The 23,716-nt window shown below is 40.0% G+C and overlaps 1 protein-coding gene across 3 annotated transcripts; it reads right to left on the reverse strand.

Annotated features, from left to right (window-relative positions):
• Positions 1–1,979: 1,979 nt before the first annotated feature.
• On the reverse strand, positions 1,980–17,768 carry USP1 (ubiquitin specific peptidase 1). 3 transcript variants are annotated; one of them, XM_054980272.1, is made up of 9 exons: positions 17,596–17,768; positions 14,312–14,536; positions 13,250–13,373; positions 10,909–11,004; positions 10,385–10,545; positions 9,173–9,882; positions 7,779–7,949; positions 5,636–5,837; positions 1,980–2,954 (listed from the first exon to the last, which is right to left on the reverse strand). In XM_054980272.1, the coding sequence occupies exons 2-9, from the start codon at positions 14,479–14,481 to the stop codon at positions 2,237–2,239; spliced, it is 2,352 nt and encodes a 783-aa protein (XP_054836247.1). In that variant the 5' UTR covers positions 14,482–14,536; positions 17,596–17,768; the 3' UTR covers positions 1,980–2,236. The 3 variants fall into 3 exon arrangements, with proteins under 3 accessions (XP_054836247.1, XP_054836248.1, XP_054836249.1); XM_054980273.1 differs by having other exon boundaries at positions 17,420–17,768; XM_054980274.1 differs by lacking the exon at positions 17,596–17,768 and adding an exon at positions 16,863–16,943.
• Positions 17,769–23,716: the final 5,948 nt, after the last annotated feature.

The following is a 23,716-nucleotide window of genomic DNA, read 5'->3' on the forward strand; positions in this document are numbered from 1 at the left end:
AGGAACAGCTTTCCAAAATGACAACACACTTGATATTTACATTAAAAAAGTGGTCATAGCCCTTCCCAAATTCCCAATACAGAATTAAGAAAATAATTTTACCTGCATATCCCTATCCTTTCTTTCTCTTTCTACTCCTCTGACCTATAGGTTTAAGCAGTATTTATCAAACATAACTGGGGACATGAGGAAGAAAGGAAGAATTCAGGCCAGAGGTCAAAACATAAGCTACAAAAAAGCTAACTTCCCATGTTGCTAGAATTCTCTTGGCCTGAATTAGAAGTTTGGCTAAAACAAGTAAATTTTTTTACTCTTGGATCTGCTAATAATTTAGGAAGTTATATCTGCTGTAGACTCAGTCCATTGTAATATCAAAGGTTCAACCCACTTCTTTTTTGCCTTGTTGTACCAATGACATTCAGAACATGTCTTACAGGTTCAATAGCACATGAGGCACAACCACAATAGGTATGCCCAGTAGGTTTCCTTCAGAAACTGGAGAGGGTAGTGCATTTAGTCTCACAAGCATAATTACTCATCTATACTCTGGAACAGTTAGACTAAGCAAATACATTGGTATTGTAAAACTTGGTGGAACAGGGAGGAGCAAACCCTCCTAGCTCTGCAAATAGTGCTGTTTGCATCACTCTTCATAATTAATTTCTTGATGCTTTCCGGCATACTCCTAGTCACAATTGGGGGTGTGCGATTTAGGATTCTAATTTGGAAAAAAAAAACCAAATCAGGCCCAAATTTGGCCCAGCATTGCTGGCCCGATTTGGAAATAACAAATCAAAGCTTTCTGAAGCAATTTGTATCACTTCGCAAAGCTTTGGGCAAAGTGGCAGCAGCCGCTCCCACGGCACTTTTCTAGCTGTTTGCATTGCAAGCAAGAGAAGTGCTGCTTGATTTCAAACTTCCCTCCTCTCTCTCCCATGGGGGGAAAAAAACGGTGGGGCAGGAAGTTTGAAAGCAGCAGCAGAAGGGCGCCTTCAGTTTCAAAAGCCAGGCGCAGGGCATTTGAAACTGAAAGCACCTCTTCTGCCACTGGCCAGCGACAGAAGGGGTGCTGTCAGTTTCAAACGCCCCGCACCTGGCTTCACCTGAGGTGCACTGGGTGAAGTCAGGCATGGGACATTTGTAAGTGCCCCTTCTCCTGCCCGATTGGCACAAGGAGGGTGGCTTTGAGCTTTGGTGTGCTTCAAATCTTTATGAAGCATACTGAAGCTTTTAAATACCCAAATCCTGAAGCAGCTTGCCACTTCGGGATTTGGGTCATTCTGGATTTTTTTCCCAAAGCAGGAAACTGAAGCAGGAAACCCAAATATTTTTGAGGTGCACACCCTAGTCACAATGCTTACTTGTCACAGGGAAGACTTCAGTGAATTAAGTATTATAAATACCACAATCTTCCATGAATCAGTGTGTGCCATTATCATGACTACTGACCCAAAGGCTGTTCTAGTCATCTTTTCAACTTCTAACAAACTATCATGGTAAAATCCTGTAATACTGTCCAAAAGATGCAGTTTACTGCCAGACCAGTTACATTTATTCCAGCAGATGAATCAAGGAGGTGCTGTTAAATAAGTCAAAGAAGATACAACCTAGTTAGTACAACAGAATAGCTTTACAGTTGTAAGTGGGACAAGGGCATGGCTCTACCTTGAGCCAAGCAATGGCTAGCAGTGCCACAGCACATGTCCCTTCTTTCTTTATTTTGAAGCCAGTATCTTTGAATAGGTCTTGGCAGATCTTTAAGGTTTCCCAGCTCCAAATCACCTGCCCCAGGTGACTTTTTGATCTGCTGAGTAACAAGGGTAAATAAAAGAAAATGGACATTGCTTTTCAGCAGTTCATGTAATTTCACTAGACAGTATTCCATTCACATTGGAACTGACTGTTTCTTCACAAAAAACAACTTGAGTTTTTAATAGCAATTACAAATTTATTCTAGAATGTTAATACAAATCCATTTTAAAAAGCTAATATACAAGTAGCATGATGCAATTAGAATCGAATTTAATTTTGCTTTTTCTTCAGTAACCTTTATAAAGGATTGTATTGCTAAAGAATAATCTTGTATATAGAAACTAAAGTGAATTACCCACATTTTAAAATAATGCAAAGTACAAAATCAAAGACACAGATTCATTTATACCTGAAGCTTATCCTACTAAGGATTCTTCTGCATACATCTAATACAAAACTAGTATTTACAGTCAAAAATATATCCTCACTCTACCATTTTCTTATAAAAGAGCAGATAAGGTGTGGATGTAGATGACGAAACAGGAGATAATGAGTTTAAAAAGTCCTTTTCCTCAGTAACCTTCACTTCAGAATCATCAAAGAGTAGCCACTTCCCCTCATATTCTTTCAAACTTTGCATTATATGTGCTGATTTGCTTTCTGGTCCATTAGAAGCCATGCCAGGTTGATCATGGTGTTCAACCTCCACAATTCCAGTAGCATGATTCCATTCAGCATTCCTAGTTTCAGTGACTATCATACCAGAATGGGTTGCTTTGCTGCTGAGCAAGTCACAAGCGGGCTTACTTTTTTGTCCTCCAAGAAGTCCCACAGCTTCTATATTCTTTTTGTTTAATCCTTTATTGGGCTGTGTATTACCACTGACTTTAAAGGAGACCTCACCATCATCGTAATCCTCGGTTACTGTTCTTGCTTCCTGCTCTTTCAGTGGCTCTGAGTGAGTCATTTCACATTGTGGATCAGTGATGAAATTCTCCTTGTCCAATTCTAAACTGCTGAGATTTGTAATTTTGACAGAGGCTGTATAGTGCCCACTGCTGATTGTAATGCCACTATGCATCACAACAGCAAATAGTCCATAAATTTCATTGGCTGGCTTTATGCTCCAGTCATCCAAGGACAGCTCGAGGGGTGTCAGTAAAGGAGTATTTATCTTGGAAAGTCCACCGTAACAATCAAACCTTTTGGAGAAAAGTGGTATAGTTACCGATAAATCTTTTCTGAAAAGCAAGTAACATTTAATTAAAACTAGGTCAGATAAAAACTGTTGGGTTCAGCTCAAAAGAAGGAAACTGCTGTTAGAGAATGCAAAATAAAACTAAGCTAACAACTGTCCAGACTAAACACCAGCAACTTTGTTTCTACTTTCTTGCCATGGGCTACTTATCTAGTAAATAATATTTGGCAGAAAATCAAGTTCCGAATTTCTAAAAATAGATCAAATGAATATGACCTGCAGAGATTATCTGCCAATGATAACAAAGGCACTAGTACAGAATACAGCACATTTTCCCTCTAGGATTTTGAACTACTGTGATAATCAACAATATTCACAAATATTCTAATGGCAAAAATGAAGTTAACTAAAAAGCTGCAGACAACCAGTGCAGTTTCTACAAGGGACATGAATCAAGTTGTTTTAATTTCTCACAGGACCTAGGGAAAATAAGGACTATGTATTTTAGGAAGAAAAATATTATGAACAGAAGGATATACTGGAACAAGATGGGGGTGGGACAAGTATGTGAAATGGAGTTGTGCCTGAAGTTCAGCACCAGGTCAGCTAAATCTTTTGACAGCAGGACTCGAGTGACTGGATGTTTCTACTATCAAATACCAACCTCCAGTTCATGTTCTTGTTTTGAGTCCTCATTTTACTGCAAGATGCACTTAATGCTTAGTCCAGTTTCACTTTAAAATGAAAGAATGTTCTTTGCACACAATGAATTTTTTCACACAGGGGGAGGACTGTGGCTCAGTGGTAGAACATCTCCCATTTTAAATCCCCAGCATATCTAGTCAAGGATCAGGTAGAAAAATCTCCATCACAGCCTAAGATCCTGGAGACCTGCAGCCAGTTTGAATAGATGGTACAGACCTTGATGGACCGATAGTCTGATTCTGTATAAGGCAGCTTCAAGTGTGTTTGTGTGTGTGAATTTAAAGTAAACTGCATATAACATTTAGGTTCTTGCCCCATAGTATTTAATACGCTAGGAAGCTTACAGGTAGCCAGTTAAGTATTCCCATATTTATTACTGTGCAATTATTTTTAAGAGTGGCAAAAGTCTTTAGAACAGGCTTTCTGTAAGATTAAGGATGTGGCTTATAAAAACATATGGAAAGAAAATTATATTAATAGATAAAAACATTCAATATGTAGAAAACTGTTACACTGATATTAAGATACATAAGTATTCCCATAACTTAAAATAACCAATACTATGAATGTATATATTTGATTAAAAATAATCCTATTCGGATTTTTCAGTTTAAGATTCAAGGAGTGATGGGTGGATACCAACTTTTTGGATTTTTTAAATTAGATATTTATCATTTAAGAGTACATAGTATTAAAGAAAATTAACAACTTATGGAAATAACCACAGACATAAATTATTACAGCCAGAACATGTGATGCTCAATATAACAAAAATGGTGGGAAATTTTAAGAAGGTACCTACCAATAAATGTAAAGAAATATATTTGGGGTCAGTAGTATGCTATGGCATTCAGTACACATAAGATATTTAAGGTGTATGGCAGTAGCACTAATGTTGCTAGTAAACATGTGAACATGCCACATAATTTGCTACAAGAGATTAACTTGCCTCTTGGCCCCAGAGTGTGACTAGTTTGAAAAGTGCTATAAACAGAGCAAGCAAGAATAACTTTTATATCACTTGTTCATTGCTACAATATTAAAGCTAAACATTAGAAATAAATCCCAACGGTAAACTCGAAGCAGGAAACCCGAATATTTTCGGGATGCACACCCCTAGTCCCAACAGCAAAGGAACTTAGGGATTTAGCCATTACAAATCAGCTAGCAAATTATATTTGAGGACAAGAAAGAGGTCATAAATCACACGTGAAGGAATACGATAACGGTTTTAAAACTATCAGTAAGCACTGATCAGGATTGTAATACTTTTTTAAAAAACAAATTAAAATGTTCTATATATAACAAGTTTTCTTGGACTCCAATGAAGATTCTTTAAAAAGAGTTTTATTTCTCCTCATCTGCCAATTAATACGTGAAGTCACAACTTCTTTCAACGGTGTTTCTAACAGAAGTGACATTGTCAAGTTTTAGTTTTTAGGTCTACTTAATTGTTGTTCACCTACAGGAGAAACTACTCATCACAAGATGAGGGAATTTAGTAGTCAGTATTTTTCCCTACAAAGCATCAATAACAGGAGAATAATGGTTTGTGATTGAAGTAATGGGAAGATAGAAGTGAGGTACATTATCTTTTGGAAACCCATTGTAATCTTGTTTAGGGATCAGGAAAGCATGAACACAAACCCATGTTAACATTTGTAGTGAGCTAGGAAAAATTAGTATGTATGATCTGACATTTTTTCCAAATGATACAGGCTCACGATATACATCTCTTATCGAGGCTCTTAGAATGATATCAGTAGTTCAAAAACAAATCATGGAAGCTGAGCAGTTTTAACACAGGACAGTAAAACACAAGAAATTAATCCCACAGTATGTTTTAGAATGGTAGAAATGGATTATGTACCTGATTTTTTAGAAGTTAAATTTAGTTCTATTTTATTATTAGTTTACATTTATGTAAAATCTTACTTTCAGCAGTGGAGACTTTTTGTATGGTTTATTCACAATACTTACTCTAAGCCAGTAGCAGCAAAACATTTTAAATGAATTGTTATAACTTCAGGCATTTTATCAAATAAAAGGCTGCGTTCAGCTTCCGTGTAATGACGACAGTTTTCACAGAAATATTTATCTTCTCCCACAATTCTCTCCACTGAAGCAAACTGTGAAATTGCCCATTTCAGAGTCTTCACTTCTGTTTTAGGCTCTGGAGAAACTTTAAAAAAGTTGTTATATTTAGTTCAGTATTAACATTTTAAATACATCTAATCAGAGTTTTAACTACTACATAGTTGCAAAATAGTGATCACATATGCTTTAGAAAATACCAGTACAGATGTTAAATGCATTAATACCAATATCTCTGAACTCAGCACTATCAAAGCGTAAGGCAATTCCTTACCCCTTAACCAAAGCAGCAGCCTTCAACTAATTTTTCAGGATGGGAAGGAATACTTTTTATATAGAATAAGAAGTTTTCTTTAAAAGGAGGAAAGGGTACCATAAGATGTTGTAACTCCCTGTTCTATAGCTGTAAAATTGCTGTGTACCATCTTACTTTTTGTGTATCGTTGTGATTGTTATAATAAAAACAATTTTTTTAAAAAAAAAAAGTAGGAAAGGGACAGAATTGCCTTCAACTAGTGGATCTCCATCCTCATAGCCAATAGTGCATTTGCTGAGAGTTTTAGCATGGGAAACTTAACTTGTGTTACAAAGGATGCTGTATGTTTTCATTGCAACAAGTTATAAAATGGAATATAAATCAATTTTGAACATGAAAAAAAATTAGAATACACTAGAGGGTAAACAAAAAACTGAGCTACCATACTGGAATATAGTATTCCTGTTGTCAAAATCTGGGTACAACTAATTAAAGGTATTGCAAGTTCACAAAATGGGTTTTAGACAGCAATGTTGCTTAAATTTGTTGCTCTGTCCCATAATTTAAAAAAATCAACTAAGAAAAATGACTAAAGAGAGAAAGAACAGAGAGAATTAAGTAGTTTCTATTGATAATTTTACCAGACAATTTCTAGCTTGAAGTCTCCGATAAGAGGGACAAAACCCCTATCTTATATACTAATTGCCAACTGGCCCTGATCTGAGGATACTTAAATCCCAAGATCTGAGCCATGAATAGACAAGACAGATTTTCTTACATGCCTGAAAAAGCCCCAGGTTTACAGAAAAATCTGCAATTAAACCCAACACATAGGGGAGATTTTAAAACACTCAAATAATAAAAGGAGTGCCTGTAGCTTTAACCAGATGACCTCAGTGGACCAATATTCTAGGCTTAGTTTCTGTCAGTAAAAGGCAGGGAGAAGGAGCAGGACCCTTTCCAGGCCAGTTTTGGCCTTCAAAGGAGGATTTGTTGGGGCCAGGCCCAGAAGCAAGCACTTGACAACTTGATATCACAGGACTTATGATTCACACTGGCCCAGCTACTTGCTACTGGCCAACAGCAGCACCCGCCCCCCCACAAAAGCCAGCGTGGTGTAGTGGTTAGAGTTTCAGAGTAGGATGTGGGAGACATAACATTCTGCTTTGGAAGTTCACTGTGTGACTTTGATCCAGTCTCATACACTCAGAATAACCTACTTCACAGGGTTTTTGTGAGAATAATATGGAGAGCAAGGAGAATGATGTAAGCTGCTTGGGTCCCCATTGTGGAGAAAAGTAGCATATAAATGAAGTAAATTACATAGATGAAGACTGTGTAGATAAACATAGATGAAGACTGGGGCAGATAAAAGTGAAGTTTAGTAGGTTTGAAAGAGAGAAGGATGTAGGGAAAGTTGAGCCTATAGAGACTGTCAAGAGGATGGAAAGAGGAAATAGTACGGGGAAAGGGATACATGGAAAACTGAAGTACCTCCAGCAAGTCCTTGCAGGATCCCCGCCATGCAACTGGGCCCAGCTCAGCCATCAGCACACAACTGGGCCATAGGGGAGAAGCTGCCAGGGGGGATGAAGACAGGGGAGACAAAGGATGGGAAAAAGAGAAGGAAGCAGAAAAAGGGGGAGAGGCTACAGGGAGCAGGGAAGAGAAAGAAGACCTGGTGAGGGAGGGGGAAATGACATGCCCTCCCACAAGCCCTTGTAGGTCCCCCTCTTGCGAATATCTAAAATCCTTTATTGTGATTCAACTTACTTTCAAAATTCTCTTCAACTTTTGAGACTTCATCTTTTTGCACAGGCACACTGATATCTTGGAAGTCTTCCCTCCTCTCGGTAAAGCATTCACACTCTAAGCACCTTGTTCGCAATACCAACTGACCTTGGAAGAGCTTCTCCACTAAATTAAAGATTGCCATTTCTGTGTCTAAAAATACATATTCAACTGCATTAATTAACTAGATTAAACAGGACAGAGACTGATTGTAGGATATTCTTAGAAAGGTGTTCAAGAGCTTTATACTGTAATTTGCAGACCAAGGTACTAAAGAGCTCAGTATGCATGTCCAAGCACTAACACACACTCACCAGGGCTTTCTGAATGGCCCATTTTGACTGCAGCTTGTCCTGCTATATCCAGGACTGCTATTGAAGATCCCTCAACTTTGAGCAGAATGAGCTGCAGTAGAAAAGACTCAAAAGCCTCAGAGCTCTTTATAGGAGGAGCTTCAAGAGGAAGACTTTGTTCCAACTGCAGCTCAGCACATAACTTTTCAGATTCCACCGATTAGAACAGAGCAGAATTACTAAGATCAATTTTGCTTAAGAACCCAAATGAGTTTACATCTAAACCTGGACGTTCAATTCACTACTTGATGCCATGTCATCCCCATCTTTCAGATTCAACCAGCATATCCTCTAAGTAAATAGAGATGCAAAGAACTAGGCAGTGAAGGAACCACCAATTCAACCCTTCTCCACCCATCTTTCCACAGCATCTGTTCATTCTCTCTGACTTTAGTAACATCCTAAAGCTTAGGAAGCTTTTTCTCCAAAGGCTATGATGTGTTTAGTTCCCTGTTGTACTTGCCAACTCAAACCATAATTAATCCAGCCTTGCAATTTGCTGCTGTTCTGCTGAGCAACAGCAAATAGCCACCAGCCCAGCTAGAAATGCATCATCATCTCCCCTTCAGGATAAGAGGTAATGGTAGGAGAAAGCATGTGGACACACAACAATTGTAGTCCACACATTGCAGCAAGCTTACTTATGAAATCTGTATGTTGCTAGCTTGCTCTTTCCCCTTCTAGTGCTAAAAAGCCACAAAAAGTTATCAGCCCCCCATGGCTGAGCTCCATGGAAAACAGATAAGTTCAGGAGACTGTGTATACTGTAACAGTCAAAAGCCAGTCACCTTTCCCTGCTTAGAATTTGATGGCAAAGGGAACTAAAAAATGAGGGTAGTTTTAGATGGGAAGCTGTGTTGGTCTGCAGTAGAACAGCAGGATTTGAGCCTAGTGGCATCTCAGAGACAAACAAGATTTTCAGAGAGTAAGCTTTCAAGAGTCAGAGCTCTCTTGTAGCAAAATGAGCTTATCAGCAAGTGAGCACCCTCCCACACACACACCCACACACGTTCTGTGGCTAACCTGTCTTGTGTGGCTTTGCTGTTTCCTTTTCACTAGTACTTTCCACAGGAGACCACGAATCACAATATTTTTCCTCTGTTTGGTTACCATTTTCATTCTTGAGAGAGACCTCTTTAACTTCACAAGTTTCAATTTCTTTAATCTGATCTCTGAAACCCAGATTTGTAGATAGTTTCCCCAAACGACAGAATTTCGACAGAATACTAGGTTGGTTGCTTGAAGATTTTAACCAGTTAAGTTTAAGTCGGGATTTTTTAGGAGTAGGCTTGGTACTTTCATTTTCCTTAGGATATTTAATGGTAGCTTCTGCTTGATTTTCAGGTTTTTCTTCCAATGCTTTTCTCTTAGAAAATCTCTTAGATCGGGTCTCTCTTCTGTTTTCTACTTCATTTTTCTCTTTGGATACTTTGGACTTTTTCTTTTCATTGCCACCCTCCATGTCATTTTTTCTTTTCCCACTGCCTTTATTTTTATCTTCACAATTATCAACAGCTTGCCAATTTATCATAGTACCAGCTTCTTCAGGAGTTACAAGACTGTCAGTGTTTTTACTAGACCTGTTCTCCAACTGAACTGTTGACTCTTCCGGTGGCACAGGTTTCAGTTCTTCTTTCAAGAGCTGACATGTTTTATCAATGTGCCCCAATATACACTGTAATACTTCTTGGGCATCATGCTGCAGATACCCCTCATACATAGGGTTGAGTTCCCTATAAAGAATAATTTATAATATAACCCAATATATCCAAAGATGTGAAGCATATCCCTAAATCAACAAATAATAACTTTTGTTGACATGGCAAAGTTGAACAAGGATATATGAGCATAACCAAACATAGTATGTGTTCCTTTAAAAAGGATGCAGGCTAAAGACAATTTAGATTGAGATTATGACTAAAGCTAATGAGTGGACAAGAGGAAAAAAGATGTACAGCAAATCCCCTTTGAAAGATACCATTATTTAGAAGCATGAAATACAGTTTTAAAGTGACCTACAAGCAGCCACAGATCAAAACATATAATTGGTATCCTAACTCGTCCTTTCCAAACATGGTTATCATGAAAGATCAGAGCAGTCCAGGCAAAGAGCAGTCTGCATTGCTGCTGGACTGATATTACATCCTATCAGAATTTATTACAATGCAAGGTTTGACCCCTTTTGGTTCAAAAGTGGTTAAAGATATAGTAAAGGTTATTAAGCATAATTTATACCTTAGTGTGTTTAGCAGTCTTCTTGGCGGAGTAGCAAGTTCATCTGTGTATCTGTCTGGATTTAAGAGAAAACTGGTTTGAAGCTGTTCAACTGAAACAATCAAGGAGTGTAAACTGCAGACTAATTCATAGCTTGCAAGAGAATCTTCTTTAATGATACCCTGTAATAAGAGAAAAGAACAGTTTACGTTGAAAGTTAACTTTCTTATTATTATTAAGCTAGCTGTATTGCAAGGCTATCACAATAAACGTCTCAATAGATTTCTTTTTGCATTGAGTTAAGATAGCTATTAAGATTTGGTTATAAAAGTTCAAACAATAAATATTATGCTTATCCTACTAGACAGTAACTGAACATAAACCCTTAATAAAGTCTCAAAAGCAAGCTTGCATAATTGCTACAGAATGAACAAATTCTTTACTGTAAACTTCTTTCTAAGAGAAGAAACTGCAATAATTTATGCTGAATCTAAGGTATGGTGACTTTTCTTACCTAGTTACAACATGAATAAATTTATACTCACCTTTCCTATTTCCTCCTTTAAGTTTTCTTTTTTCTGTGAAATGATATTAGATAGTAGCTTGACTCCAGTTTTAAAGCCAGGGCAAAAATAGAGTACCTAAATTAAGAACAAGAGGACTATAAAATATAGGAAAACGTGAGATAGATTTTTCTCTTCACAGCTTTTTAGTTTTGTATTATCTGTACAAAGAATCAGTAGCAGACCAAGCACTCTGCTGTATGGAGATCTGGATTCAAATCCCCACTCAGCCCTGAAACCAGTTGTGGCTGGCCCAAAGATACCAGTCTCCCACAAATGGAATAATCTAATGCATGCTGCCCTTAGATCCTTAGGGGAAAGATGAAAAACTATGTGCAATTAAAAAAATAATACATGGAAGTCATGATCGCACAATTATTCACAGACAGAAGTGATGGAATAAAGCTGTGCATGTTTTAATTCTAAGAAAATGAAAACAGGAACAAATTGTCACGATAAAAATTATGCATACATTTCCATATCACAAAGCTCAAGAGTGGCAGTAGTAAATAAGTTTATGGTCAGACATGGCATTGTTTGGACAGCCACTGTGACAACCAAGTCCCAAAAATAAGACTGCAGAAACTACCACTCCTACTCCATGTAATGTTTTTGTTCCTAGGTTGGCAAATTTAGTAGCCATCCTGGGGCCAGTTGTGACACAAGGGCCTTCAGGTGGCAACCCATTATAACAGACCAAGGAGACAACTAAGAACTTTTGAAGTTTCAACTCAACACTCATAATTTATATAAATATTTGATGTTTATAAATAAAAACCTAAGCATGGAAAATATCCTGCCTGTTTATACATTTTTACAGAAGGCCCAGGAAATGAGGGTTGGAGAGAGTGAAGTGCCTCAAAGGGTTACATTCCAGTTTATAATACTTAATAGAATTTAGATGTTCTCACAGGGACATCCAGTTAGACGCAGCAATACAAATTTACTGGTATTAGAAAGTGTGTTTAAAGTGTCTTAAGTACTTCATTTTCCCACAACCTTGTTTTATTAGTTTTGGACAGTAACATGCTCTAGAAGTTTCAACTCTAAATGCCATGTACTAGGCTTGAAAGTTACCGCAAAACTGGATATGAATGTTCTTGTATGTTATTTACTATAAAAAAGAAAACCTGTTTTGGTCTCACAGGCATGAGTATGAGCATGCATAGGTGGACTAGCTGCTTGTGGTTTATTGTAGTTTACATTTTCAGCTTTACTGGGACTTGTTTTCTGATCTTAGGGTTTCTATCATACACCATTTCAAAATAGATAAGCAAATTAAAAATGTTGGGCACAATTCTTCCAGTGTTAAGCACTTTGATCCTCCTACAGAGACAGCAGAACTTCAATCAAGTACTTATACTCGGGCTTGCTTTTGAAAAGTCTAGAAATTTCAGCTGGTCCAAAATGCAGCTTACAGGTTATGGTTGGGGGTTCGTTATAGGAGCATATCATTCTTGTATTGAAATGCCCTTTAAGGACCAAAATGGCTTGGGGCCAGAGCCAGGGAACCTGAAGGACCATCTCCTCCTGTATTATCCAGCTTACCAGTTAAGATCTGCGTCTCAAGCCCTACTCTCTGTGCCTCCCAGCTTCAAAGGTGAGGAAGGTGGCAATTAGAGAAAAGCATTCTCTGTGGTAGCACCTCATCCCTGGAACACCCTCTGCCTTGAGGCTCACCTAGTGTCTAATTTACTGTCTTTTGGGCACTGGGACAAAATGTAACTTTTAAACCAGGATTTTAATTAGCGGCTTTATCATTCCAGCTTTCTTAGTGGTCTGCTCTGGTCTGAGGTCTGTTTTATGCTGTTTGTGTCCCAGGGCTTGTTTTTTTATAGTTAACTTACTATTGTAATTGTACTATTTTAATTGTAAGCTGCCTAAAGTAGGACAATGATGAGGCAGCATAGAACTCTCTTAAATAAGTAAATCTCAAATGAAAACAATGGCTCTTCAAAGTCCTTGACTTTAGCAAGAATCAAGCCATACTAAATAGATAAATCACTTTACATAAAAATAATCAGTATTAGTATTGCTAGAAGACCTTATATTTTAATCTGTGTAATACTTTAAATATTTGTACAGAACACACATTTGTTACACAAAAGTGCACTAAGACACAAAGGAAAAGGCACTGTTAAAAAAGTCAGTCTGGCACCTTATAGCAATAGCAGTGGGCCTCAGATAAAAGGAATAGGATGTTAATGCCTCTTACGGATTTACTTTAACCAACTTATACAGATACTCAACAAAGTTTTTATCATTATGGTTTTAAGCAACATGTTTTAGCAAATTATATTTTCTAATTCTGTTATGAATTTACCTGAAGAATGCTGTTGAGATAGCAAGTGTTGCCCAGATTGTTCAAGCCCACAAAAGGCAACATGTTCACTTTCTTCTCACAGTGGACAGTAGAAAGTAACTGTGTTGCAGGAATAACGTGATCACTGTTATTCAAAAGAAATGTTTAGAGGAATTTCAATTCTAACATGCAAATGACACATGATTTTTTAAAATGTCTTTAGTGGAAAACGGTAGTTTGTAAAATATTAATATTTACTAAAGCATCGTTAAAGTTCATGTTTTACAAAGATCACACTGCACAAAATCCATAAATACAGTCAAGCTTCAACTGAAACAGTATTTGCTTCTAAAGTAGGCATCAGTATCAGTTGTCCAGTTATATTTTTAATGCATAGTGAACATTTTATAATCAAGAATTATTTTGATAGCTACTTTTATTACATGTGCATGTTCTCTCAGCACATAAACTTTTGAAATGTCATCCAGAAAGACTCATGTCTGTCTATATAGGCCAAGCAGCAATACAGAAGCATTAAGTTAATGGCATACTGTATGAACATAATTAGGTCAATTTAAGTATCTGTCCCAAAACTATCTGCCTGATCACTGACCTTTTTAAAGGATTTCCTCACACGAAGCTTTTGTGTGGTGTAACAGCCAGCTCTTATATCCATATACAGAGCTGAGAATTCAAACATTTCTTAAAATATATTTTAAGGAAAGCTCCATCTTTTATTTTGAAAATAAATGTAATAATTATCAAAAGTTAAGTAATTGTCAAAGGTTAAGTGCTCAAACAATGCATTATTTGTACTTCCATAATGAACACTGCTATAATTAATAGTGATATGTAGTGTTCTTTCAGAAATCAGATTAGAAGAAGCTAATGCACCCCAAAATTGAACCAATGACATTGGTTCAATTTTATTGGTTTAACACAACTGATATTTTATACAACATATATTCTACTTGTTCAATTTTTTCCAAAAGCCTTTATAGAGAACTACTATATATGTAAAATGGAAAACCCACAATTAAACTTGCATTGTCTTAAGAAATTGCATAATAAACTCTTACATACATTTCAGAACAGACATTTTCTGAAGATTTATCTTCATTTTCTTGTGATTCTGTAAAATCCAGTGCTCTTTTTGTTTCCCGTTTTTGAAAAAATTTAAGTGACAGCCTGCTTTTTTTTGATGGGGTCTCTCTTGAAAGTCCATTACTGTCACATGGTAACACACCTGGCATTTTCCCACTCTCACAAGTACACTGAAGGAAGATTGTGATCAGCCTTGAAAGATTCCTGTTAAAGTATATAAAATACCACAGCTATGTTTTACAAGTGGTAGCACGAATTGTGATGATTCTGTATTAAGAGTAATCAAAGCAGGTAAGTTGATCAGCAAAATGACATTCTTACACTGTTTTCATATGTAGCTCAGATAATGTTTACCATCTAAAACTCTTCTGTGGCTTAGGAGGAACTTGTAGGCATTAAGAAAGTTTCAAGTTTCTTTAGTTATTTAAAACATTTGTATGCCGCCTTTCTACCCCCAAATATGGTCCCCAAGGCAACAAACATTTTCAAAAAACAATTTAAATTTAAAACAACATTTAAAGTAGTATAAAAATAATTCAGTAACACATAATGCAAGGAACAGATTGCCACCTATCTAGTCTTGGATGGCAGGGGCACCCAAAGCAGAGCTTCAGAGGATGACTGAAGCAAGTGGGGAGGTCATATGAGAAAAGGTCATCCTTCAGGTATGCTGGGCCCCAGTTTTATACATCTTTAAAGTTCAATACCACCACCTTGAATTGAGCCTGAAAGTAAACTGGGAGCCAGAGTAGATGAAACAAGACTGGGGCATTATGGTCCCTACTTCGGGTTCCCAGGCCCCTATCCCCTCCTGGCAGAAGGGGGGGGGGGACCCGGGACTTATCCTCCAAGGCTTCCTCTCATGAACACAAAGTGCACATGTGCTCCCAGAGAGGTGTGCTCTTGTGCTTCACGCAGGGCTAGTTCTGGTGCATGCTTTTTCAGGTTGCCTGCTAATCGCAGGTGATCACCACCTCCCACCGCCAAGCCAGCAACCCTCCCCCCCGGAAGATTGTCCACCACCAGCAGGAAACTGGTAAGCCTATCCCTACTTCAGTATCATTCTGGTTGCAGCATTCTGTACCAACTGTAACTTCCACAGTCTTCAAGGTCAGTCCCACATAGAGCACACTGCAGAAATCTAAACTAGATGTTACAATGACAAGCTCTTTCCTGCCCAGAAAAGGCTGCACTGGGTCACCAACCAAAGCTGGTAAAAACCATCTATGGAAGCCAATGCCACCTGTTCATCCAACAAGAGGCCCAGGTCCAGTAGCACCCCAGAGTAATAAACTTGCTCCTTTTGGAGAAGTGCAACCCATCTAGAACAGGAAGTAACCCATTTCCCGATTTAGACCTTGCCCCCAACCAATAGTTCCAGTTTGTTAGTCCTCATCCATTCTAAAACTACCTCCAGACACCTGTTTCAACAGCCTCCCTGGATCTGCTTGTAGCACAAGATAGAGCTGAGTGTCATCTGCCTATTGGTGGAAACTCAGCAGCTTTACATAGATGTTGAAAAGCATGAAGGAAGATGAAACCTTGGGGTACCCTATAGGCTAGAGACCAAGGGGCAGAGCAGCAATTCCCCAGCACCACAATGTGAAACCTACCCTCAAGTAAGAGCAGGTACTTTCTGGATTTCAACTACAGATATGAAAAGGGCACAGTAAAAAAAATAGTCTTGGGGCTCTGATTAATTTATTTATTTGGGATTATGCTTTTCAGATATATAGGAGTAAACTTTAATTAGAGTTTGGATATTAATTTGTTTAGAATTTGGATATTAATTTCCTAGAACAAAAGAAAGCCAATCTCTTTCTTTTGGTGAGGCAGCTGTAAATTAATGTGTAATGTTATCCTCACCTACTTTATCAGCATTAATAAGAACAACACTTACCATAATAGTGGAACAAGGGGAAAACAAAAACAAAGAAACCTCAGAAAGAGTCCAAACATAAATCAAGGCACATGGAGAGGATTTTGTAATTTGTAATAAATTCTCCTGCTCTCAACACAGCAATGATGGGTAGGAAAGAATGCTGCACAGTGCACTCCAGCAATTTCTATGGCCTATTATACTTTTCAGCAACGCTTTGTCAGAATAGTCATTCCCTCTAATAGAAAAGTTGGTACCCTGTGCAGATTTCTAGAGCAGCACATTGGAGCACGAACATAGAAGGGGGAGGTTTCTGTATACACAGAGAAAACCCTAGCACATGCACAAACAGGACTTTTTCCATATTGAAAGAATTCCTCCCCAAGAGGCAGGATGAGGACTAAATATGTGTGCTACCCCACTGCTACTATCAAACACACAACAGCAATGAAGCTTTCTCTCTGCCTCGTGATGGACTGAATGAGAGTTACAGTAAAATAAGGAGAGGCAACGATCAAGCTACTTAAACCCATCCCCTTTCAACAGCAGCAAATGCAATTACAGGTTTCATTTTTGATGGTATGAAGGCACCCAAACCTGTAAGGAACTTTTTCCGAAGCACTAGAAGAAATAAGGAAGATATATACTAACCTAGTAGGCCATTCCTAATTCAAAGGAGCCCAGAAGCACCTTATCGGCTAACAAATCAGAGCATTAGCTTTTGTGAATCAGCCCCTACCACGTTAAAAGCAGGTGGACTCCGGCTCACCAGAGCTTATGCCATTATCAACTTGTTTGCAATCTTGCGGCCCCCTTAACATTTTATTACTTTGAGTACAATGAACTTATTATACGCGGCTATCACTACAGAACTTAACAGTTCTAGACACTACAAAATCCTGGTGCAGGTTCCCGCTACGGGGCTTAGACAGGCTGCCGTTAATCAGCTGGCGAAACAATCATGTACTACTGAAAGCCAAGCCAACTGCAGGCGGCATTTGTCTCAGAGCGCGGGGGTTGGAGGTAGGTTAAGGCTTACCCCCGCGCCTCAGCTTTACCGGGCAATTTCCTTCCCCACTTCAGATCGGTCTACCAACATTTTATTTGTGACCCCTACTTGCAACGCCCAATCCCAACCAGAAGCCAGAGGTCTCCAGGCCACCAATGCCAGGAGGTCGGAGAGAAGGGCGGGAAGTTAAATTCCTCACAGCGGAGTCTCCACAGCAGCAAGGCACGAGCTGGCCCGGACTAGCAGCGGCCACCTCAGAAATCCGGGGGTGGGGGGCGAACTCGGCTTCTTCTCTGAAAGAAGGAGTTCCACGAACGCGCGCCTGCCCGGCTCATCGCTCAACGGGCCAGGAACGGCACGCCCGCAGCTTCTCACCCGCTACATCTTCTTGCTCTGGCAGGTTCCGGCGGGGGCGGGGGGAAGCTGAGAGGATGCTGTCCCACGACTCCCCCTCTTTAGTTGCTATGGCGATGGTATCAGAGCATTCCGATCCCTGTCTCCCCCCCAGAACGGGAAACTTAGCGCGTTTCACACCGCGCCAGGACCCCTCCTTTTGGACTGTTTCTCGCGCCCTCTTCCATCGAACTGCCTCAGAAACGCCAGTTTAAAATTAATATTTCCGCGAAGACCAACAAAGAGTGCAAAAGCGACAGCAGGTACTCTTCCACATCTATATGGATCTTCTGCCGTTTCTGCTTCGCAGCACTGTAACATCTATAGCTTTCGTCTTCCTTTTTAGATGCAGGCAATTAGCATGGGCAGCCCCAACGGGCCCTAGAAAGGCGCTCGCGTGCCACACTAGAGGCCTGATAGAATGCATTGAGCCTGTGCAGTGATTAAAGACTGAGGTAGAAAAATATAGTAGTAACACTTTAGCCACGCCCCGTCTAGTTGTCTGGCCAATCGTGACATTTCCAAAAGTGAGTCGAAAGAACAGAGCTCTTTTTAAATAGGAACGGTATAACGGTTGCTGGGAAAGGGTGTGCAAATGTGCAGGGAATTTGCAAAGTAGTGAAATTTCCTGCTGAAAACTGAGTTGAATATAAGAAGTTAGGAAACATTTCCAAAACGGTGTGTTAAAAAAAACAAGAAAAAAAACCTCGAGCGAGATAAGTGTTGAACTTGATGTACGTTAAAACTTGTTACTTTTCATTTTAATTAACTGTTTAATCCTGTGAATAGTTTAAAAAGGCTAGCTATAATAAATGAATAAAAAGCAGCTGTAAGTCCTCCCGGCTAATGTTGTGTGTGTAATTTTTACAGCGTGTTAGTGCAATTAGCCTAATCCTTTTATTTTTTGAGTAATCCACGAGGAGACAAAATTAGCCTGGAGGGAGGTCCTGGTGTTGTTTATATATTAGTGGTTTCACCTATTGACTCAAAATCCAGCCCATTGTGTGGGGTCAGCGGGGGGTGGGGGAGTTGGATGCTTCTATCTTTAATCTGAGGTTCTCTACATAGTATTAGCAAACAACTCAGTTAAACTTCTATTTTGGAGTTACAGCATATCCTGCCTTTTCTCCTAGGAGCTCAGGGCAAGCCACATAGCTTCCAGATCTTTTTAATCCCCATAACAATCCCCTGCAGTAAATTAGATTGAGAGTGGCTCAGAATTACCAGATGAGGTTCATGACTGAGTTGGGATTTGAACTCTGGTCAAAGTTCAAGTCTCAAGCCCATACAGTGCAAAAATTTCATAATGGAAAAGTCATGTAATACTGTAAAATTAAGACCGTCCAAAATATTGCTAAGACCCATGTGCATCATAGAGTAGTATGAAAGCTGGAGTTGCCTTGAGTCAGTAAAGCTTTTGACAAGGTTCCTCATGATGTTCTGATGTGGGTAAACTGGAGGACTGTGGACTGGAGACTAGGATGGTTAGATGGATAGGAAACTGGCTGGATAACTGCACTCAGAGAGTAGTTGTCAATGGCATCAAGTCTGATTGGAGGGAGATGTCCAGTGGAATGCCATAGGGCTAAGTTCTGGCCCAGTGCTTTTCTATGTTTTTATATATGATCTGGACAAAAATATAAAGGGATTCCTCATTAAATCTACAGATGACACTGTAATGATTTTAAATAATTTAATTTAATTTTTTGGATTTATGCTCCGCCCTCCCCACATCAGCGGGCTCAGGGCGGATAACAACACAATTTAAAACATATTTAACTATCATTAAATTATAAAATACTACATCTTATCATTAAAATTACATTTATATATATATAGAGAGAGAGAGAGAGAGAGCAAAGAAACAAGGCAGCACATAATTTGATTTGGATGTTCCATACAGCATTTTTTCCCAGAACAAGAATATAAAAAGATGGACAAGGACATTGCATGGAAGGGCACCCCGGGGGGGGGGGGTGAAAGCGAGGGTTGAGTGAGTGATATGACTGGTTGATGACTGAAAGTGTGGGCGGAGTGAATGCAGTTTTAGACTGGGAGTGGAGAGAAAATATTTAGTCATGGCAAGAGTGGCAAGCTTTGTGCAGCCTGAGTATTTTTAAGCAGTTCTGAGAGAAATATTTAGTCAGGAGAAAGCAGGCAAGCTGTATACAGCTTGAGTTTGTGTATGTTGTCTGAGAGAAATATAACCTGTGTGGAAGCCTGAACTGTGTTTGTAAAAGAACATTCAGTCAGGAGAAAGCAGACAAACTGTGTGTGCGCCTGAGAAGAGGCCTTGTAATTGAGAGAGAAATTAATACCAAAAGCAGGCAAACTGTGTGTGAAGCCTGAGAGAAGATCAGGTCTTAAAGACCAAATCTACCCAAGAGAAAGAAAGGAGTCATAACAGACACCAACCTGGGAGGAGTAGCAAACGCCCTTGAAGATAAAGATAGAATTCAACAAGATCTGAGCACACTGGAAAAAGTGGGCAGATTTGAATAAGAAGTGATTTAACATGTCTAAGTACTGGGTTCTCCACCTGGGTAACAAAAATGCAAAGCATGCATATTTAAAAGGCTGCAATTTAGGGGAGGGGAGGGAGCGGTTCCTGTTGGCAATAGAAGATAGGACTCAAAGAAATGGGTTTAAACTACAGGAGGGAAGGTACTGGCTGGACATCAGGAAACCTTCACGTTAGGAGTATGCCCGCAGTGGAATTGGCTGCCTTGAGATGTAGTGGGTTCCCTCTTTTTGGCAGTCTTCAAGGAGTGGCTTTATGAATATTTGTTGAGGATGCTTTAGGCTGTTCCTACACAGGGTGTTAGACTAGATGGTTTGTAAGACCCCTTCCAACTTAATTATTCTATGAGTCACAAAGTGTCCATTTGAAAATTCAAGTAAAATTGTCAGTAGGCCTAGATCATTAAGGCTCTTAAAGGCATGGTGTAGTAAATGCCTATCTTGAAAGACAGTTGCCAGGTGGAAGGACTTTGTTGCCCGTCATCCTGATTAGCACTTTTGTGGAAAATTGTTTGCCTGTTGTTCAGTTGTCTAGTGATCAGACATACAGCTGTACAGAAGCTTTGTGAGAAAGTTTCAGGAAGTACATAAATTTATACAAGTGTCATATATTTCCATTAACCACTAAGTAGTTTTTTGCTTCTTCTGGACATTTCTCTTTCAATATCCTGTTCCAGCCTGGTTTCACATCTAGATAAGGCATCGGCTACTACATTATCTTTGATGTACTGGATGCGAATATTAAATTTCTGAATGTACCAAGACCACCTTTGTAATTGTGTATTGGTATTTTTCATTGATTGAAGCCACGTCAAAGAATGGTGGTCCGTTAATAGAGTGAATTCTTGTCTAGAGATGGGCACGAACAGCAATACAAACAAAAAAAGCCACAAACAGCCCAATCTGCTGTTCACAAACAAGCTGTTCGTGAGGCCCATTCTAAACAAACAGGTGGTCGTTACAAGCCTCGTTCATTGCTGTCCCTTGCTGTTCATCAAGCCAGACCGTCTGGCACCTGCAATCAGTTCCCTTGGGAACTTAGGCAGGGATTGTCTGAACTCTGTCTGAACTCCTGTTGTTGCCCTGGAAACCCCAATCTAAGACCAATTTAGCTTGATAGGCAGGTCGTCCTTTCTAGTGTGGAGCTCCAAATTTGTTACAACAAGGAAGCAAAGAGCAGAGGGGTGGGGGGCTCCCAGCTCTGGCTTAGTTTGCAGACAGTGGAGAGGGAGAGAGTTGCTGTTGGCATTTTGATCGAGAGAGTGCATTGGAGCTTGAATTTTCTTTGTGTGTGGTGGATAGGGATCTACCCCTTCAAGTTCCAGGCCTGCTGCCAGGTTCTGGGCCAAGCTATTATTTATTATTGGTACCTTTCCTGCTGCCTGCTCAGGTAAGGTTTCTGGGAGTGGTGCAGTAGGGGTCTACCCCTTCAAGTTCCAGGGCTGCTGCCAGGCTCTGGGGCCAAGCTATTATTTATTATTGGTTCCTTTCCTGGTGCCTGCTCAGGTCAGGTTTCTGGGAGTAGTGCAGTAGGGATCTTGACTTGGATGATGGCTGGAGGAGAGCCTGCTGGCCCCCACGAACAGCCAACCAGGAACATGTTTGTGAACAGGGCCATGTTCATGGTTGTTCGTGAGTCCCTGTTCGTGGATGGCAACGAACATCATATTTGGGTTTTTTTTGTTCGTATCTATCTCTATTTCTTGTCCCCATGTGTAACTTCTCAGCTTGTTTAAAGCCCACACTATTCCTAGACATTCTTTCTGTATTGAGTAGTTCCTCTGTCTGTTCATATCATATACTTTTAATGTGGTTTTAGCTTCTGCTATTTGCTGATAAATAGATTTTGTTCCATTTTCTAAAGACTCCATTCTTCTACGCATTCTTCTCCATTCTTCTACGCATTTCAGCCATCAAGTCATATTGTTGTGATTGTTTAGACTTCTCCTCTTCCAGTTCTTTTCCTAAACAGTCTATGTCCTGCTTGAAAACAGAGTTTGACCTGCTCAGTTTTTTATACACTGTCTTCATGTTTGATGCACTGGTTGACTCATTTAGAAGGCTAGCATCCTTCAAGAAGTTTTCTAACTCTTTATACTCCTTTTTACACATGCTGAGCTTTTCTAGTACTTTTACATTTGTCTTCAACCAGTTCAGCAACTTTACTAGCAAGTAGGGATGTGCGTTTCGGCATTCAGAATGCCGAAAGAATGCCGAAACAAAAGTGTTTCGGCATTCTTCAGGAATCCCGAAACGTTTCGGGGAATGCCGAAACGTTTCGGGATTGCCGAAAGAAAAACCCGAAACGTTTCGGGATTCTTTCGGCATTCTTTCGGCATTCGAGAATCGCCATTTTGTTTTTGCTAGCCGTTTGCCTTAGCAAGCGGCTAGCAAAATCCTGCTGGAAGCAAAGGCTTCCTGCAGGCTCTTAGAAGAGGGGAGGGGGGGAGAAGGAGTGAATCACTCACTCCTTCTGTCACCCCCCACCCCTCTTGCAAAGGAGGATAGGGAATCCTGCTTTGCCTTGCAAATGCAAGGTGCAAGCATTGCATTGCACTTTGCATTTGCAAAGCAGCAGAGATTCCCGCCAAAACTAACAGGTGGGGGGGGGGAGCAGGAGGAGGGTGGCTCTTGGAGTGTGGGTGGGGAAAGGCAGGGGAGTGGGGACTTTAGGAGTCACCAATCCCACTGCTGCATTCTCATGCCAGCCAATAGATTTAAATCTTTGGCTGAGGCTGCAGCAGGGGATTTAAATTTGGAGCAAGACTGTCTGGAACACTTCTGTTGCTGCTGCTGCTGAGCTGTGACCGAGAGAGGAGAAGAAGAGAGACTGCACCTGGAGCCTGGAGGACATCTGCCTGGAGGATCAACTGTGCTGGACATCCTGAGAGGACACCTGGTAGGCCTTTTTAAAATTTTTGTAAATTTTTTTGATGCTGGGCAATGTGCTGCTGTGGCCTGCCTCTGCAAAAAGGTGTTGCAGTTTATTCTTGGCATGGCCTGGGGGACAGGTTGGGCAGACAATGTTTAATGGTGGGGTGGGGGTTTCAGCATTGGTTGTTGTGCTTGCCTTCTTTAAGCTTGATCCACTGTTTTAAGATTAAAACAAGAGTGTGCCAGCTTTGGGCCTACACAGGCCAGAAGCCTTTCTTCTGGCTGGCTCTCACAGTTGTGCTTCACAATCTGGAATGGTGTGGCTTGCTTTTCTGTGTCTGGTCCCCTGCTTGCAAGGATTCCCAACAGGCTCCGTCCTGATCAACTGTGCCAGCCTGTGGGCCACACACAGGTATGGCCTGGGGGACAGGTTGGGCAGACAATGTTTGATGGTGGGGGGGGGGGGTTCAGCATTGGTTGTTGTGCTTGCCTTCTTTAAGCTTGATCCACTGTTTTAAGATTAAAACAAGAGTGTGCCAGCTTTGGGCCTACACAGGCCAGAAGCCTTTCTTCTGGCTGGCTCTCACAGTTGTGCTTCACAATCTGGAATGGTGTGGCTTGCTTTTCTGTGTCTGGTCCCCTGCTTGCAAGGATTCCCAACAGGCTCCGTCCTGATCAACTGTGCCAGCCTGTGGGCCACACACAGGTA

The sequence above is a fragment of the Eublepharis macularius genome, chromosome 5, assembly GCF_028583425.1.
Source record: "Eublepharis macularius isolate TG4126 chromosome 5, MPM_Emac_v1.0, whole genome shotgun sequence".
NCBI lineage: Eukaryota > Metazoa > Chordata > Lepidosauria > Squamata > Eublepharidae > Eublepharis > Eublepharis macularius.